Here is a 17,608-nt window from a genome sequence, read left to right on the forward strand (position 1 = left end):
CTTCTCTCAGTGATATATAAATCAACAATAATGATTAATCATTGATATTCATATATCACACTTTACAGGTAATTTGGTAGACGAATCACATGATACAGTGAAAGTAAATGTTACACAAACTAAAGCTCGAACAGACACTGCAGAAAAATATACTCCATCAATCAATATCGACACATCAACAACAAATGAAACACATGAAATAATAACCACATTCAAAATTACACCTGGGGAGAGTGAACCAACAACAACAGTTACAAAACGGACAATTAAAGTCGAAAATGATTCCGCCATGATAGTCGATGAAATTATAGATGAGCACAATAACGTACTAAGAGAAAAGGAACAACAGGTACATATCGAGGAGGTTGAAGGTGAATATCCATCAGTAGAAGATACAAAATTCATTGTAGAAGAGGTTCAAGACTCGTGTACTGAAAATTCAAATGAACCGGCAGATTTGCCAGACATGAGGGTGAGTATTGAAGAAGTAGAGTCGTATCCGAAAGAGAAAGAAGGTGCAAAAACTACAAAAATTAAGAAAAGAACATTGAGCAGGACTACCCGGAAGGATAAAGAACAAGATATTAAAATTGTATCAGCTGAAGAAATTGATAGGGAAATTCAAATGACGCGCGAGCATGAGCCTAAGGTTATAGTTGAGGAACCAATAGTTGTCGAAGAACTTCCCGATGAGGTATGCGAAATTGTTGATGATGAAGGTGTGAAACATAAGAGATTGATCAAAAAGAAAATCGTTAAGAAGAAACGAGGTGATAAATTGGACAATACTGAAATAACGACTACTGTGGAAGATGGAAAAGAGCAAGTCTCTGAAGTAACAACATTTGAAACCGCAGTTCCTATTGATTTCACGCCTATCCTGGACACTAGCTCAGTAATAGAAGAAATACCAGAAGAAATAATGGTAACCGAACAGCCAGATGAGACTGGAAGTGTGACGAAAAAAGTAATTAGGAAGAAAACGATCAAAACAAGAACGGAAGGAAAAGTTGAGAACACTCATATCACTACTGTTGAAGAAGTTGGAAAAGAACCACAAAGTACTATTACTATTGAAGTCGAAGAACCAAAGCTTAAGGAACCGATAGTTATAGAAGAACTACCAAATGAGGTATGCGAAACTGTAGATGATAAAGGTGTGAGACATAAAAGATTGATCAAAAAGAAAATCATCAAAAAGAAACGAGGTGATAAATTGGAGAATACTGAAATAACGACTACTGTGGAAGATGGGAAACAGCAAGTTTCTGAAGTCACGACATTTGAAACCGCAGTTCCTATTGATTTCACGCCTATCTTGGACACCAGTTCAGTAATAGAAGAAATACCAGAAGAAATAATTGTAACAGAACAGCCAGATGAGACTGGAATTGTGACGAAGAAAGTAATAAGGAAGAAAACGATCAAAACAAGAAAGGGAGGAAAAGTTGAAAACACCCATATTACAACTGTTGAAGAAGTTGGAAAAGAACCACAAAGTACTATCACTATTGAAGTAGAAGAACCAGAGCTGCAGGAACCAATAGTGATGGAAGATCTACCGGATGAGGTATGCGAAACTGTAAATGATAAAGGTGTGAAACATAAGAGATTGATCAAAAAGAAAATCATCAAAAAGAAACGAGGTGATAAATTGGAGAATACTGAAATAACGACCACTGTGGTAGATGGGAAACAGCAAGTCTCTGAAGTCAAGACATTTGAAACCGCAGTTCCTATTGATTTCACGCCTATCTTGGACACCAGCTCAGTAATAGAAGAAATACCAGAAGAAATAATTGTAACAGAACAGCCTGATGAGTCTGGAATTGTGACAAAGAAAGTAATAAGGAAGAAAACGATCAAAACAAGAAAGGGAGGAAAAGTTGAAAACACCCATATTACAACTATTGAAGAAGTTGGAAAAGAACCACAAAGTACTATTACTATTGAAGTTGAAGAACCAAAGCTGCAGGAACCGATAGTAGTGGAAGATCTACCGGATGAGGTATGCGAAACTGTAGATGATGAAGGTGTGAAACATAAGAGATTGATCAAAAAGAAAATCATCAAAAAGAAACGAGGTGATAAATTGGAGAATACTGAAATAACGACCACTGTGGAAGATGGAAAACAGCAAGTCTCTGAAGTAACGACATTTGAAACCGCAGTTCCTATTGATTTCACGCCTATCTTGGACACCAGCTCAGTAATAGAAGAAATACCAGAAGAAATAGTTGTAACAGAACAGCCAGATGAGACTGGAATTGTGACGAAGAAAGTAATAAGGAAGAAAACGATCAAAACAATAAAGGGAGGAAAAGTTGAAAACACCCATATTACAACTGTTGAAGAAGTTGGAAAAGAACCACAAAGTACTATTACTATTGAAGTTGAAGAACCAAAGCTGCAGGAACCGATAGTAGTGGAAGATCTACCGGATGAGGTATGCGAAACTGTAGATGATAAAGGTGTGAAACATAAGAGATTGATCAAAAAGAAAATCATCAAAAAGAAACGAGGTGATAAATTGGAGAATACTGAAATAATGACCACTGTGGAAGATGGAAAACAGCAAGTCTCTGAAGTAACGACATTTGAAACCGCAGTTCCTATTGATTTCACGCCTATCTTGGACACCAGCTCAGTAATAGAAGAAATACCAGAAGAAATAGTTGTAACAGAACAGCCAGATGAGACTGGAATTGTGACGAAGAAAGTAATAAGGAAGAAAACGATCAAAACAATAAAGGGAGGAAAAGTTGAAAACACCCATATTACAACTGTTGAAGAAGTTGGAAAAGAACCACAAAGTACTATAACTATTGAAGTAGAAGAACCAAAGCTGCAGGAACCGATAGTAGTGGAAGATCTACCGGATGAGGTATGCGAAACTGTAGATGATAAAGGTGTTAAACATAAGAGGTTGATCAAAAAGAAAATCATCAAAAAGAAACGAGGTGATAAATTAGAGAATACTGAAATAACGACCACTGTGGTAGATGGGAAACAGCAAGTCTCTGAAGTCAAGACATTTGAAACCGCAGTTCCTATTGATTTCACGCCTATCTTGGACACCAGCTCAGTAATAGAAGAAATACCAGAAGAAATAATTGTAACAGAACAGCCAGATGAGACTGGAATTGTGACGAAGAAAGTAATAAGGAAGAAAACGATCAAAACAAGAAAGGAAGGAAAAGTTGAAAACACCCATATTACAACTGTTGAAGAAATTGGAAAAGAACCACAAAGTACTATCACTATTGAAGTAGAAGAACCAGAGCTGCAGGAACCAATAGTGATGGAAGATCTACCGGATGAGGTATGCGAAACTGTAGATGATAAAGGTGTGAAACATAAGAGATTGATCAAAAAGAAAATCATCAAAAAGAAACGAGGTGATAAATTGGAGAATACTGAAATAACAACCACTGTGGAAGATGGAAAACAGCAAGTCTCTGAAGTAACGACTTTTGAAACCGCAGTTCCTATTGATTTCACGCCTATCCTGGACACCAGCTCAGTAATAGAAGAAATACCAGAAGAAATAATTGTAACAGAACAGCCAGATGAGACTGGAATTGTGACGAAGAAAGTAATAAGGAAGAAAACGATCAAAACAATAAAGGAAGGAAAAGTTGAAAACACCCATATTACAACTGTTGAAGAAGTTGGAAAAGAACCACAAAGTACTTTTACTATTGAAGTAGAAGAACCAAAGATGCAGGAACCGATAGTAGTGGAAGATCTACCGGATGAGGTATGCGAAACTGTAGATGATAAAGGTGTGAAACATAAGAGATTGATCAAAAAGAAAATCATCAAAAAGAAACGAGGTGATAAATTGGAGAATACTGAAATAACGACCACTGTGGAAGATGGAAAACAGCAAGTCTCTGAAGTAACGACATTTGAAACCGCAGTTCCTATTGATTTCACGCCTATCTTGGACACCAGCTCAGTAATAGAAGAAATACCAGAAGAAATAGTTGTAACAGAACAGCCAGATGAAACTGGAATTGTGACGAAGAAAGTAATAAGGAAGAAAACGATCAAAACAACAAAGGGAGGAAAAGTTGAAAACACCCATATTACAACTGTTGAAGAAGTTGGAAAAGAACCACAAAGTACTATTACTATTGAAGTAGAAGAACCAAAGCTGCAGGAACCGATAGTAGTGGAAGATCTACCGGATGAGGTATGCGAAACTGTAGATGATAAAGGTGTGAAACATAAGAGATTGATCAAAAAGAAAATCATCAAAAAGAAACGAGGTGATAAATTGGAGAATACTGAAATAACGACCACTGTGGAAGATGGAAAACAGCAAGTCTCTGAAGTAACGACATTTGAAACCGCAGTTCCTATTGATTTCACGCCTATCTTGGACACCAGCTCAGTAATAGAAGAAATACCAGAAGAAATAGTTGTAACAGAACAGCCAGATGAGACTGGAATTGTGACGAAGAAAGTAATAAGGAAGAAAACGATCAAAACAATAAAGGAAGGAAAAGTTGAAAACACCCATATTACAACTGTTGAAGAAGTTGGAAAAGAACCACAAAGTACTTTTACTATTGAAGTAGAAGAACCAAAGATGCAGGAACCGATAGTAGTGGAAGATCTACCGGATGAGGTATGCGAAACTGTAGATGATAAAGGTGTGAAACATAAGAGATTGATCAAAAAGAAAATCATCAAAAAGAAACGAGGTGATAAATTGGAGAATACTGAAATAACGACCACTGTGGAAGATGGAAAACAGCAAGTCTCTGAAGTAACGACATTTGAAACCGCAGTTCCTATTGATTTCACGCCTATCTTGGACACCAGCTCAGTAATAGAAGAAATACCAGAAGAAATAGTTGTAACAGAACAGCCAGATGAGACTGGAATTGTGACGAAGAAAGTAATAAGGAAGAAAACGATCAAAACAATAAAGGGAGGAAAAGTTGAAAACACCCATATTACAACTGTTGAAGAAGTTGGAAAAGAACCACAAAGTACTATTACTATTGAAGTTGAAGAACCAAAGCTGCAGGAACCGATAGTAGTGGAAGATCTACCGGATGAGGTATGCGAAACTGTAGATGATAAAGGTGTGAAACATAAGAGATTGATCAAAAAGAAAATCATCAAAAAGAAACGAGGTGATAAATTGGAGAATACTGAAATAATGACCACTGTGGAAGATGGAAAACAGCAAGTCTCTGAAGTAACGACATTTGAAACCGCAGTTCCTATTGATTTCACGCCTATCTTGGACACCAGCTCAGTAATAGAAGAAATACCAGAAGAAATAGTTGTAACAGAACAGCCAGATGAGACTGGAATTGTGACGAAGAAAGTAATAAGGAAGAAAACGATCAAAACAATAAAGGGAGGAAAAGTTGAAAACACCCATATTACAACTGTTGAAGAAGTTGGAAAAGAACCACAAAGTACTATTACTATTGAAGTTGAAGAACCAAAGCTGCAGGAACCGATAGTAGTGGAAGATCTACCGGATGAGGTATGCGAAACTGTAGATGATAAAGGTGTGAAACATAAGAGATTGATCAAAAAGAAAATCATCAAAAAGAAACGAGGTGATAAATTGGAGAATACTGAAATAATGACCACTGTGGAAGATGGAAAACAGCAAGTCTCTGAAGTAACGACATTTGAAACCGCAGTTCCTATTGATTTCACGCCTATCTTGGACACCAGCTCAGTAATAGAAGAAATACCAGAAGAAATAGTTGTAACAGAACAGCCAGATGAGACTGGAATTGTGACGAAGAAAGTAATAAGGAAGAAAACGATCAAAACAATAAAGGGAGGAAAAGTTGAAAACACCCATATTACAACTGTTGAAGAAGTTGGAAAAGAACCACAAAGTACTATTACTATTGAAGTTGAAGAACCAAAGCTGCAGGAACCGATAGTAGTGGAAGATCTACCGGATGAGGTATGCGAAACTGTAGATGATAAAGGTGTGAAACATAAGAGATTGATCAAAAAGAAAATCATCAAAAAGAAACGAGGTGATAAATTGGAGAATACTGAAATAATGACCACTGTGGAAGATGGAAAACAGCAAGTCTCTGAAGTAACGACATTTGAAACCGCAGTTCCTATTGACTTCACGCCTATCTTGGACACCAGCTCAGTAATAGAAGAAATACCAGAAGAAATAGTTGTAACAGAACAGCCAGATGAGACTGGAATTGTGACGAAGAAAGTAATAAGGAAGAGAACGATCAAAACAATAAAGGGAGGAAAAGTTGAAAACACCCATATTACAACTGTTGAAGAAGTTGGAAAAGAACCACAAAGTTCTATTACTATTGAAGTAGAAGAACCAAAGCTGCAGGAACCGATAGTAGTGGAAGATCTACCGGATGAGGTATGCGAAACTGTAGATGATAAAGGTGTGAAACATAAGAGATTGATCAAAAAGAAAATCATCAAAAAGAAACGAGGTGATAAATTGGAGAATACTGAAATAACGACCACTGTGGAAGATGGAAAACAGCAAGTCTCTGAAGTAACGACATTTGAAACCGCAGTTCCTATTGATTTCACGCCTATCCTGGACACCAGCTCAGTAATAGAAGAAATACCAGAAGAAATACTTGTAACAGAACAGCCAGATGAGACTGGAATTGTGACGAAGAAAGTAATAAGGAAGAAAACGATCAAAACAATAAAGGAAGGAAAAGTTGAAAACACCCATATTACAACTGTTGAAGAAGTTGGAAAAGAACCACAAAGTACTTTTACTATTGAAGTAGAAGAACCAAAGATGCAGGAACCGATAGTAGTGGAAGATCTACCGGATGAGGTATGCGAAAATGTCGATAATGACGGTGTAAAACATAGAAAAGTAGGTAAAAAAAGGATCATCGAGAAAAAACTAGGGGATGAATTCGAAAACACTGTAATAACTCAACTAGCGCCGTCCTCGAAACATGATGAACAACCTGTACAAAAAGTACCAACATTCGTCACACAACCAGTTGATTCTACATCTGTCTACGATACTTTCCCACATTTAGGTAAGACACAAACAGAGGTTTCACAAGATATATACACTCAATCCAAACAACACATTTTACACCATCAAACAACGTTTCCAAACTTTTTAGAATCCAGGGCAAAGGCAACTGAGAAAGGAATATCCGAAACAGCAATTCCTGCAACATATACGAAGGAGGAAGTTTGTCCAAGAATTAAAAAAATTTCGGCTCCATGTGATCTTTTAGTGCAAACTCAACAAGAACTAACTCATGTGGAAGAATTACCTGATAAAGTGACAGAATCTGTCGACGAAAGTGGTGTTAAACATAAGAAAACAATAAAAAGGCGAGTCATTAAGAAGAGAAAGGGTGATAAGGTAGAACACACTGAGGTAACTTCTGTAGTTGAGGATGGTAAACTGCCAATTTCTGAAGTGAAAACTTTCGAAACACCATTATCTGAAGATTTCACGCCAAAGCTAATCGAAAGCTCGGTGATTGAGGAAACACCAGAAGAGGTGACAGTTACTGAAATTCCTGATGAAACTGGAAATATCAGGAAGAAGGTTATCAGAAACAGGGTCATCAAAACACGCAAAGGCAACAAAGAAGAAAAAACCCATATAACGACCATTGAGGAAGTAGGAAAAGAACCACAAAGTACTGTCACCATTGAGCTTGTGGAGCCAACTCCTCTAGAACCCGCTTTAGTGGAAGAATTACCTGATGAAGTGACAGAATCTGTCGACGAAAGTGGTGTTAAACATAAGAAAACAATAAAAAGGCGAGTCATCAAGAAGAGAAAGGGTGATAAGGTAGAACACACTGAGGTAACTTCTGTAGTTGAGGATGGTAAACTGCCAATTTCTGAAGTGAAAACTTTCGAAACACCATTATCTGAAGATTTCACGCCAAATCTAATCGAAAGATCGGTGATTGAGGAAACACCAGAAGAGGTGACATTTACTGAAATTCCTGATGAAACTGGAAATATCAGGAAGAAGGTTGTCAGAAAGAGGGTCATCAAAACACGCAAAGGCAACAAAGAAGAAAAAACACATATAACGACCATTGAGGAAGTAGGAAAAGAACCACAAAGTACTGTCACCATTGAGCTTGTGGAGCCAACTCCTCTAGAACCCGCTTTAGTGGAAGAATTACCTGATGAAGTGACAGAATCTGTCGACGAAAGTGGTGTTAAACATAAGAAAACAATAAAAAGGCGAGTCATCAAGAAGAGAAAGGGTGATAAGGTAGAACACACTGAGGTAACTTCTGTAGTTGAGGATGGTAAACTGCCAATTTCTGAAGTGAACACTTTCGAAACACCATTATCTGAAGATTTCACGCCAAAGCTAATCGAAAGCTCGGTGATTGAGGAAACACCAGAAGAGGTGACAGTTACTGAAATTCCTGATGAAACTGGAAATATCAGGAAAAAGGTTGTCAGAAAGAGAGTCATCAAAACACGCAAAGGCAACAAAGAAGAAAAAACACATATAACGACCATTGAGGAAGTAGGAAAAGAACCACAAAGTACTGTCACCATTGAACTTGTGGAGCCAACTCCTCTAGAACCCGCTTTAGTGGAAGAATTACCTGATGAAGTGACAGAATCTGTCGACGAAAGTGGTGTTAAACATAAGAAAACAATAAAAAGGCGAGTCATCAAGAAGAGAAAGGGTGATAAGGTAGAACACACTGAGGTAACTTCTGTAGTTGAGGATGGTAAACTGCCAATTTCTGAAGTGAAAACTTTCGAAACACCATTATCTGAAGATTTCACGCCAAAGCTTATCGAAAGCTCGGTGATTGAGGAAACACCAGAAGAGGTGACAGTTACTGAAATTCCTGATGAAACTGGAAATATCAGGAAAAAGGTTGTCAGAAAGAGAGTCATCAAAACACGCAAAGGCAACAAAGAAGAAAAAACACATATAACGACCATTGAGGAAGTAGGAAAAGAACCACAAAGTACTGTCACCATTGAACTTGTGGAGCCAACTCCTCTAGAACCCGCTTTAGTGGAAGAATTACCTGATGAAGTGACAGAATCTGTCGACGAAAGTGGTGTTAAACATAAGAAAACAATAAAAAGGCGAGTCATCAAGAAGAGAAAGGGTGATAAGGTAGAACACACTGAGGTAACTTCTGTAGTTGAGGATGGTAAACTGCCAATTTCTGAAGTGAAAACTTTCGAAACACCATTATCTGAAGATTTCACGCCAAAGCTAATCGAAAGCTCGGTGATTGAGGAAACACCAGAAGAGGTGACAGTTACTGAAATTCCTGATGAAACTGGAAATATCAGGAAAAAGGTTGTCAGAAAGAGAGTCATCAAAACACGCAAAGGCAACAAAGAAGAAAAAACACATATAACGACCATTGAGGAAGTAGGAAAAGAACCACAAAGTACTGTCACCATTGAGCTTGTGGAGCCAACTCCTCTAGAACCCGCTTTAGTGGAAGAATTACCTGATGAAGTGACAGAATCTGTCGACGAAAGTGGTGTTAAACATAAGAAAACAATAAAAAGGCGAGTCATCAAGAAGAGAAAGGGTGATAAGGTAGAACACACTGAGGTAACTTCTGTAGTTGAGAATGGTAAACTGCCAATTTCTGAAGTGAAAACTTTCGAAACACCATTATCTGAAGAGTTCACGACAAAACTAATCGAAAGCTCGGTGATTGAGGAAACACCAGAAGAGGTGACAGTTACTGAAATTCCTGATGAAACTGGAAATATCAGGAAGAAGGTTGTCAGAAAGAGGGTGATCAGAACACGCAAAGGCAACAAAGAAGAAAAAACACATATAACGACCATTGAAGAAGTGGGCAAAGAACCACAAAGTACTGTCACCATTGAGCTTGTGGAGCCATCTCCTCTAGAACCCGCTTTAGTGGAAGAATTACCTGATGAAGTGACAGAATCTGTCGATGAAAGTGGTGTTAAACATAAGAAAACAATAAAAAGGCGAGTCATCAAGAAGAGAAAAGGTGATAAGGTAGAACACACTGAGGTAACTTCTGTAGTTGAGGATTGTAAACTGCCAATTTCTGAAGTGAAAACTTTCGAAACACCATTCTCTGAAGATTTCACGCCAAAACTAATCGAAAGCTCGGTGATTGAGGAAACACCAGAAGAGGTGACAGTTACTGAAATTCCTGATGAAACTGGAAATATCAGGAAAAAGGTTGTCAGAAAGAGAGTCATCAAAACACGCAAAGGCAACAAAGAAGAAAAAACACATATAACGACCATTGAAGAAGTGGGCAAAGAACCACAAAGTACTGTCACCATTGAGCTTGTGGAGCCAACACCTCTAGAACCCGCTTTAGTGGAAGAATTACCTGATGAAGTGACAGAATCTGTCGACGAAAGTGGTGTTAAACATAAGAAAACAATAAAAAGGCGAGTCATCAAGAAGAGAAAGGGTGATAAGGTAGAACACACTGAGGTAACTTCTGTAGTTGAGGATGGTAAACTGCCAATTTCTGAAGTGAAAACTTTCGAAACACCATTATCTGAAGATTTCACGCCAAAGCTTATCGAAAGCTCGGTGATTGAGGAAACACCAGAAGAAGTGACAGTTACTGAAATTCCTGATGAAACTGGAAATATCAGGAAGAAGGTTATCAGAAAGAGGGTCATCAAAACACGCAAAGGCAACAAAGAAGAAAAAACGCATATAACGACCATTGAGGAAGTAGGAAAAGAACCACAAAGTACTGTCACCATTGAGCTTGTGGAGCCAACTCCTCTAGAACCCGCTTTAGTGGAAGAATTACCTGATGAAGTGACAGAATCTATCGACGAAAGTGGTGTTAAACATAAGAAAACAATAAAAAGGCGAGTCATCAAGAAGAGAAAGGGTGATAAGGTAGAACACACTGAGGTAACTTCTGTAGTTGAGGATGGTAAACTGCCAATTTCTGAAGTGAAAACTTTCGAAACACCATTATCTGAAGATTTCACGCCAAAGCCTATCGAAAGCTCGGTGATTGAGGAAACACCAGAAGAGGTTACAGTTACTGAAATTCCTGATGAAACTGGAAATATCAGGAAGAAGGTTATCAGAAAGAGGGTCATCAAAACACGCAAAGGCAACAAAGAAGAAAAAACACATATAACGAACATTGAAGAAGTGGGCAAAGAACCACAAAGTACTGTCACCATTGAGCTTGTGGAGCCAACTCCTCTAGAACCCGCTTTAGTGGAAGAATTACCTGATGAAGTGACAGAATCTGTCGACGAAAGTGGTGTTAAACATAAGAAAACAATAAAAAGGCGAGTCATCAAGAAGAGAAAGGGTGATAAGGTAGAACACACTGAGGTAACTTCTGTAGTTGAGGATGGTAAACTGCCAATTTCTGAAGTGAAAACTTTCGAAACACCATTATCTGAAGATTTCACGCCAAAGCTTATCGAAAGCTCGGTGATTGAGGAAACACCAGAAGAGGTGACAGTTACTGAAATTCCTGATGAAACTGGAAATATCAGGAAGAAGGTTATCAGAAAGAGGGTCATCAAAACACGCAAAGGCAACAAAGAAGAAATAACACATATAACGACCATTGAGGAAGTAGGAAAAGAACCACAAAGTACTGTCGCCATTGAGCTTGTGGAGCCAACTCCTCTAGAACCCGCTTTAGTGGAAGAATTACCTGATGAAGTGACAGAATCTGTCGACGAAAGTGGTGTTAAACATAAGAAAACAATAAAAAGGCGAGTCATCAAGAAGAGAAAGGGTGATAAGGTAGAACACACTGAGGTAACTTCTGTAGTTGAGGATGGTAAACTGCCAATTTCTGAAGTGAAAACTTTCGAAACACCATTATCTGAAGATTTCACGCCAAAGCTTATCGAAAGCTCGGTGATTGAGGAAACACCAGAAGAGGTGACAGTTACTGAAATTCCTGATGAAACTGGAAATATCAGGAAGAAGGTTATCAGAAAGAGGGTCATCAAAACACGCAAAGGCAACAAAGAAGAAAAAACACATATAACGACCATTGAAGAAGTGGGCAAAGAACCACAAAGTACTGTCACCATTGAACTTGTGGAGCCAACTCCTCTAGAACCCGCTTTAGTGGAAGAATTACCTGATGAAGTGACAGAATCTGTCGACGAAAGTGGTGTTAAACATAAGAAAACAATAAAAAGGCGAGTCATCAAGAAGAGAAAGGGTGATAAGGTAGAACACACTGAGGTAACTTCTATAGTTGAGGATGGTAAACTGCCAATTTCTGAAGTGAAAACTTTCGAAACACCATTATCTGAAGATTTCACGCCAGAGCTTATCGAAAGCTCGGTGATTGAGGAAACACCAGAAGAGGTGACAGTTACTGAAATTCCTGATGAAACTGGAAATATCAGGAAGAAGGTTATCAGAAAGAGGGTCATCAAAACACGCAAAGGCAACAAAGAAGAAATAACACATATAACGACCATTGAGGAAGTAGGAAAAGAACCACAAAGTACTGTCGCCATTGAGCTTGTGGAGCCAACTCCTCTAGAACCCGCTTTAGTGGAAGAATTACCTGATGAAGTGACAGAATCTGTCGACGAAAGTGGTGTTAAACATAAGAAAACAATAAAAAGGCGAGTCATCAAGAAGAGAAAGGGTGATAAGGTAGAACACACTGAGGTAACTTCTGTAGTTGAGGATGGTAAACTGCCAATTTCTGAAGTGAAAACTTTCGAAACACCATTATCTGAAGATTTCACGCCAAAGCTTATCGAAAGCTCGGTGATTGAGGAAACACCAGAAGAGGTGACAGTTACTGAAATTCCTGATGAAACTGGAAATATCAGGAAGAAGGTTATCAGAAAGAGGTTCATCAAAACACGCAAAGGCAACAAAGAAGAAATAACACATATAACGACCATTGAGGAAGTAGGAAAAGAACCACAAAGTACTGTCGCCATTGAGCTTGTGGAGCCAACTCCTCTAGAACCCGCTTTAGTGGAAGAATTACCTGATGAAGTGACAGAATCTGTCGACGAAAGTGGTGTTAAACATAAGAAAACAATAAAAAGGCGAGTCATCAAGAAGAGAAAGGGTGATAAGGTAGAACACACTGAGGTAACTTCTGTAGTTGAGGATGGTAAACTGCCAATTTCTGAAGTGAAAACTTTCGAAACACCATTATCTGAAGATTTCACGCCGAAACTAATCGAAAGCTCGGTGATTGAGGAAACACCAGAAGAGGTGACAGTTACTGAAATTCCTGATGAAACTGGAAATATCAGGAAGAAGGTTGTCAGAAAGAGAGTCATCAAAACACGCAAAGGCAACAAAGAAGAAAAAACACATATAACGACCATTGAGGAAGTAGGAAAAGAACCACAAAGTACTGTCACCATTGAGCTTGTGGAGCCAACTCCTCTAGAACCCGCTTTAGTGGAAGAATTACCTGATGAAGTGACAGAATCTTTCGACGAAAGTGGTGTTAAACATAAGAAAACAATAAAAAGGCGAGTCATCAAGAAGAGAAAGGGTGATAAGGTAGAACACACTGAGGTAACTTCTGTAGTTGAGGATGGTAAACTGCCAATTTCTGAAGTGAAAACTTTCGAAACACCATTATCTGAAGATTTCCCGCCGAAACTAATCGAAAGCTCGGTGATTGAGGAAACACCAGAAGAAGTGACAGTTACTGAAATTCCTGATGAAACTGGAAATATCAGGAAGAAGGTTATCAGAAAGAGGGTCATCAAAACACGCAAAGGCAACAAAGAAGAAAAAACACATATAACGACCATTGAAGAAGTGGGCAAAGAACCACAAAGTACTGTCACCATTGAGCTTGTGGAGCCAACTCCTCTAGAATCCGCTTTAGTGGAAGAATTACCTGATGAAGTGACAGAATCTGTCGACGAAAGTGGTGTTAAACATAAGAAAACAATAAAAAGGCGAGTCATCAAGAAGAGAAAGGGTGATAAGGTAGAACACACTGAGGTAACTTCTGTAGTTGAGGATGGTAAACTGCCAATTTCTGAAGTGAAAACTTTCGAAACACCATTATCTGAAGATTTCACGCCAAAACTAATCGAAAGCTCGGTAATTGAGGAAACACCAGAAGAGGTGACAGTTACTGAAATTCCTGATGAAACTGGAAATATCAGGAAGAAGGTTATCAGAAAGAGGGTCATCAAAACACGCAAAGGCAACAAAGAAGAAAAAACACATATAACGACCATTGAAGAAGTGGGCAAAGAACCACAAAGTACTGTCACCATTGAGCTTGTGGAGCCAACTCCTCTAGAATCCGCTTTAGTGGAAGAATTACCTGATGAAGTGACAGAATCTGTCGACGAAAGTGGTGTTAAACATAAGAAAACAATAAAAAGGCGAGTCATCAAGAAGAGAAAGGGTGATAAGGTAGAACACACTGAGGTAACTTCTGTAGTTGAGGATGGTAAACTGCCAATTTCTGAAGTGAAAACTTTCGAAACACCATTCTCTGAAGATTTCACGCCAAAACTAATCGAAAGCTCGGTAATTGAGGAAACACCAGAAGAGGTGACAGTTACTGAAATTCCTGATGAAACTGGAAATATCAGGAAGAAGGTTGTCAGAAAGAGAGTCATCAAAACACGCAAAGGCAACAAAGAAGAAAAAACACATATAACGACCATTGAGGAAGTAGGAAAAGAACCACAAAGTACTGTCACCTTTGAGCTTGTGGAGCCAACTCCTCTAGAACCCGCTTTAGTGGAAGAATTACCTGATGAAGTGACAGAATCTGTCGACGAAAGTGGTGTTAAACTTAAGAAAACAATAAAAAGGCGAGTCATCAAGAAGAGAAAGGGTGATAAGGTAGAACACACTGAGGTAACTTCTGTAGTTGAGGATGGTAAACTGCCAATTTCTGAAGTGGAAACTTTCGAATCACCATTATCTGAAGATTTCCCGCCGAAACTAATCGAAAGCTCGGTGATTGAGGAAACACCAGAAGAAGTGACAGTTACTGAAATTCCTGATGAAACTGGAAATATCAGGAAAAAGGTTGTCAGAAAGAGAGTCATCAAAACACGCAAAGGCAACAAAGAAGAAAAAACACATATAACGACCATTGAAGAAGTGGGCAAAGAACCACAAAGTACTGTCACCATTGAGCTTGTGGAGCCAACTCCTCTAGAACCCGCTTTAGTGGAAGAATTACCTGATGAAGTGACAGAATCTGTCGACGAAAGTGGTGTTAAACATAAGAAAACAATAAAAAGGCGAGTCATCAAGAAGAGAAAGGGTGATAAGGTAGAACACACTGAGGTAACTTCTGTAGTTGAGGATGGTAAACTGCCAATTTCTGAAGTGAAAACTTTCGAAACACCATTCTCTGAAGATTTCACGCCAAAGCTAATCGAAAGCTCGGTGATTGAGGAAACACCAGAAGAGGTGACAGTTACTGAAATTCCTGATGAAACTGGAAATATCAGGAAAAAGGTTGTCAGAAAGAGAGTCATCAAAACACGCAAAGGCAACAAAGAAGAAAACACACATATAACGACCATTGAGGAAGTAGGAAAAGAACCACAAAGTACTGTCACCATTGAGCTTGTGGAGCCATCTCCTCTAGAACCCGCATTAGTGGAAGAATTACCTGATGAAGTGACAGAATCTGTCGACGAAAGTGGTGTTAAACATAAGAAAACAATAAAAAGGCGAGTCATCAAGAAGAGAAAGGGTGATAAGGTAGAACACACTGAGGTGACTTCTGTAGTTGAGGATGGTAAACTGCCAATTTCTGAAGTGAAAACTTTCGAAACACCATTATCTGAAGATTTCACGCCAAAGCTAATCGAAAGCTCGGTGATTGAGGAAACACCAGAAGAGGTGACAGTTACTGAAATTCCTGATGAAACTGGAAATATCAAGAAGAAGGTTATCAGAAAGAGGGTCATCAAAACACGCAAAGGCAACAAAGAAGAAAAAACACATATAACGACCATTGAAGAAGTGGGCAAAGAACCACAAAGTACTGTCACCATTGAGCTTGTGGAGCCAACTCCTCTAGAACCCGCTTTAGTGGAAGAATTACCTGTTGAAGTGACAGAATCTGTCGACGAAAGTGGTGTTAAACATAAGAAAACAATAAAAAGGCGAGTCATCAAGAAGAGAAAGGGTGATAAGGTAGAACACACTGAGGTAACTTCTGTAGTTGAGGATGGTAAACTGCCAATTTCTGAAGTGAAAACTTTCGAAACACCATTATCTGAAGATTTCACGCCAAAGCTAATCGAAAGCTCGGTGATTGAGGAAACACCAGAAGAGGTGACAGTTACTGAAATTCCTGATGAAACTGGAAATATCAGGAAAAAGGTTGTCAGAAAGAGAGTCATCAAAACACGCAAAGGCAACAAAGAAGAAAAAACACATATAACGACCATTGAAGAAGTGGGCAAAGAACCACAAAGTACTGTCACCATTGAGCTTGTGGAGCCAACTCCTCTAGAACCCGCTTTAGTGGAAGAATTACCTGATGAAGTGACAGAATCTGTCGACGAAAGTGGTGTTAAACATAAGAAAACAATAAAAAGGCGAGTCGTCAAGAAGAGAAAGGGTGATAAGGTAGAACACACTGAGGTAACTTCTGTAGTAGAGGATGGTAAACTGCCAATTTCTGAAGTGAAAACATTCGAAACACCATTCTCTGAAGATTTCACGCCAAAACTAATCGAAAGCTCGGTGATTGAGGAAACACCAGAAGAGGTGACAGTTACTGAAATTCCTGATGAAACTGGAAATATCAGGAAAAAGGTTGTCAGAAAGAGAGTCATCAAAACACGCAAAGGCAACAAAGAAGAAAAAACACATATAACGACCATTGAGGAAGTAGGAAAAGAACCACAAAGTACTGTCACCATTGAGCTTGTGGAGCCATCTCCTTCAGAACCCGCTTTAGTGGAAGAAATACCTGATGAAGTGACAGAATCTGTCGACGAAAGTGGTGTTAAACATAAGAAAACAATTAAAAGGCGAGTCATCAAGAAGAGAAAGGGTGATAGGGTAGAACACACTGAGGTAACTTCTGTAGTTGAGGATGGTAAACTGCCAATTTCTGAAGTGAAAACTTTCGAAGCAGCATTAACTGAAGATTTTACGCCAAAAACAATCAGTAGTTCGGAAACACCAGAAGATGTGACAGTTACTGAAATTCCTGATGAAACTGGAAATGTCGGAAAGAAAATAATCAAAAAGAAAATCATTGAAACACGAAAAGGCAGCAAAGAAGAGAGGACGCAGATTACAACTATCGAGGAAGTTGGAAAAGAACCACAAAGTAATGTAACCGTTGAGCTTGTTGAACCAACTCTCACTAAATCGATCGAGGATATCGCTGATAGGTACAAAGAGGACAATCAGAAGAGAAAAGATGATGAAGCAAATAGTGTGTCTGCTCCAGATAATGAAGGCGAATATTTCGGTAAAATGGAACCACTTCTTCTACCCGTTTCCAATTATGTTGACAGTTCCCAAAAATCATCAGAATCTACACACACAAATTATACTCATCCATTCACAAGTACGACAAAACCACAAACACATGACACTCTAGAGCAAATAAAAACAGGTAAGATTACACATAACACAAAATACACA

The 17,608-nt window shown here is 38.7% G+C and overlaps 1 protein-coding gene across 11 annotated transcripts in view; it reads left to right on the plus strand.

The window, feature by feature from the left end:
- The window catches only part of LOC123322980 (titin), a 96,998-nt gene that overhangs the window by 62,879 nt on the left and 16,511 nt on the right, over positions 1–17,608 (plus strand). For 6 of the 11 annotated variants that reach the window (XM_044911104.1, XM_044911105.1, XM_044911107.1 and 3 more), the window contains one exon: positions 69–17,579. The exons of 3 other annotated variants lie outside the window; for them this stretch is intronic. In XM_044911104.1, coding sequence (XP_044767039.1) covers positions 69–17,579 — 17,511 coding nt within the window. The remainder of the gene's footprint in view (positions 1–68; positions 17,580–17,608) is intronic. 2 more of the 11 variants (XM_044911106.1, XM_044911110.1) reach the window with 2 other exon arrangements.

Source organism: Coccinella septempunctata, chromosome 1 (assembly GCF_907165205.1).
Source record: "Coccinella septempunctata chromosome 1, icCocSept1.1, whole genome shotgun sequence".
Classification (NCBI taxonomy): domain Eukaryota; kingdom Metazoa; phylum Arthropoda; class Insecta; order Coleoptera; family Coccinellidae; genus Coccinella; species Coccinella septempunctata.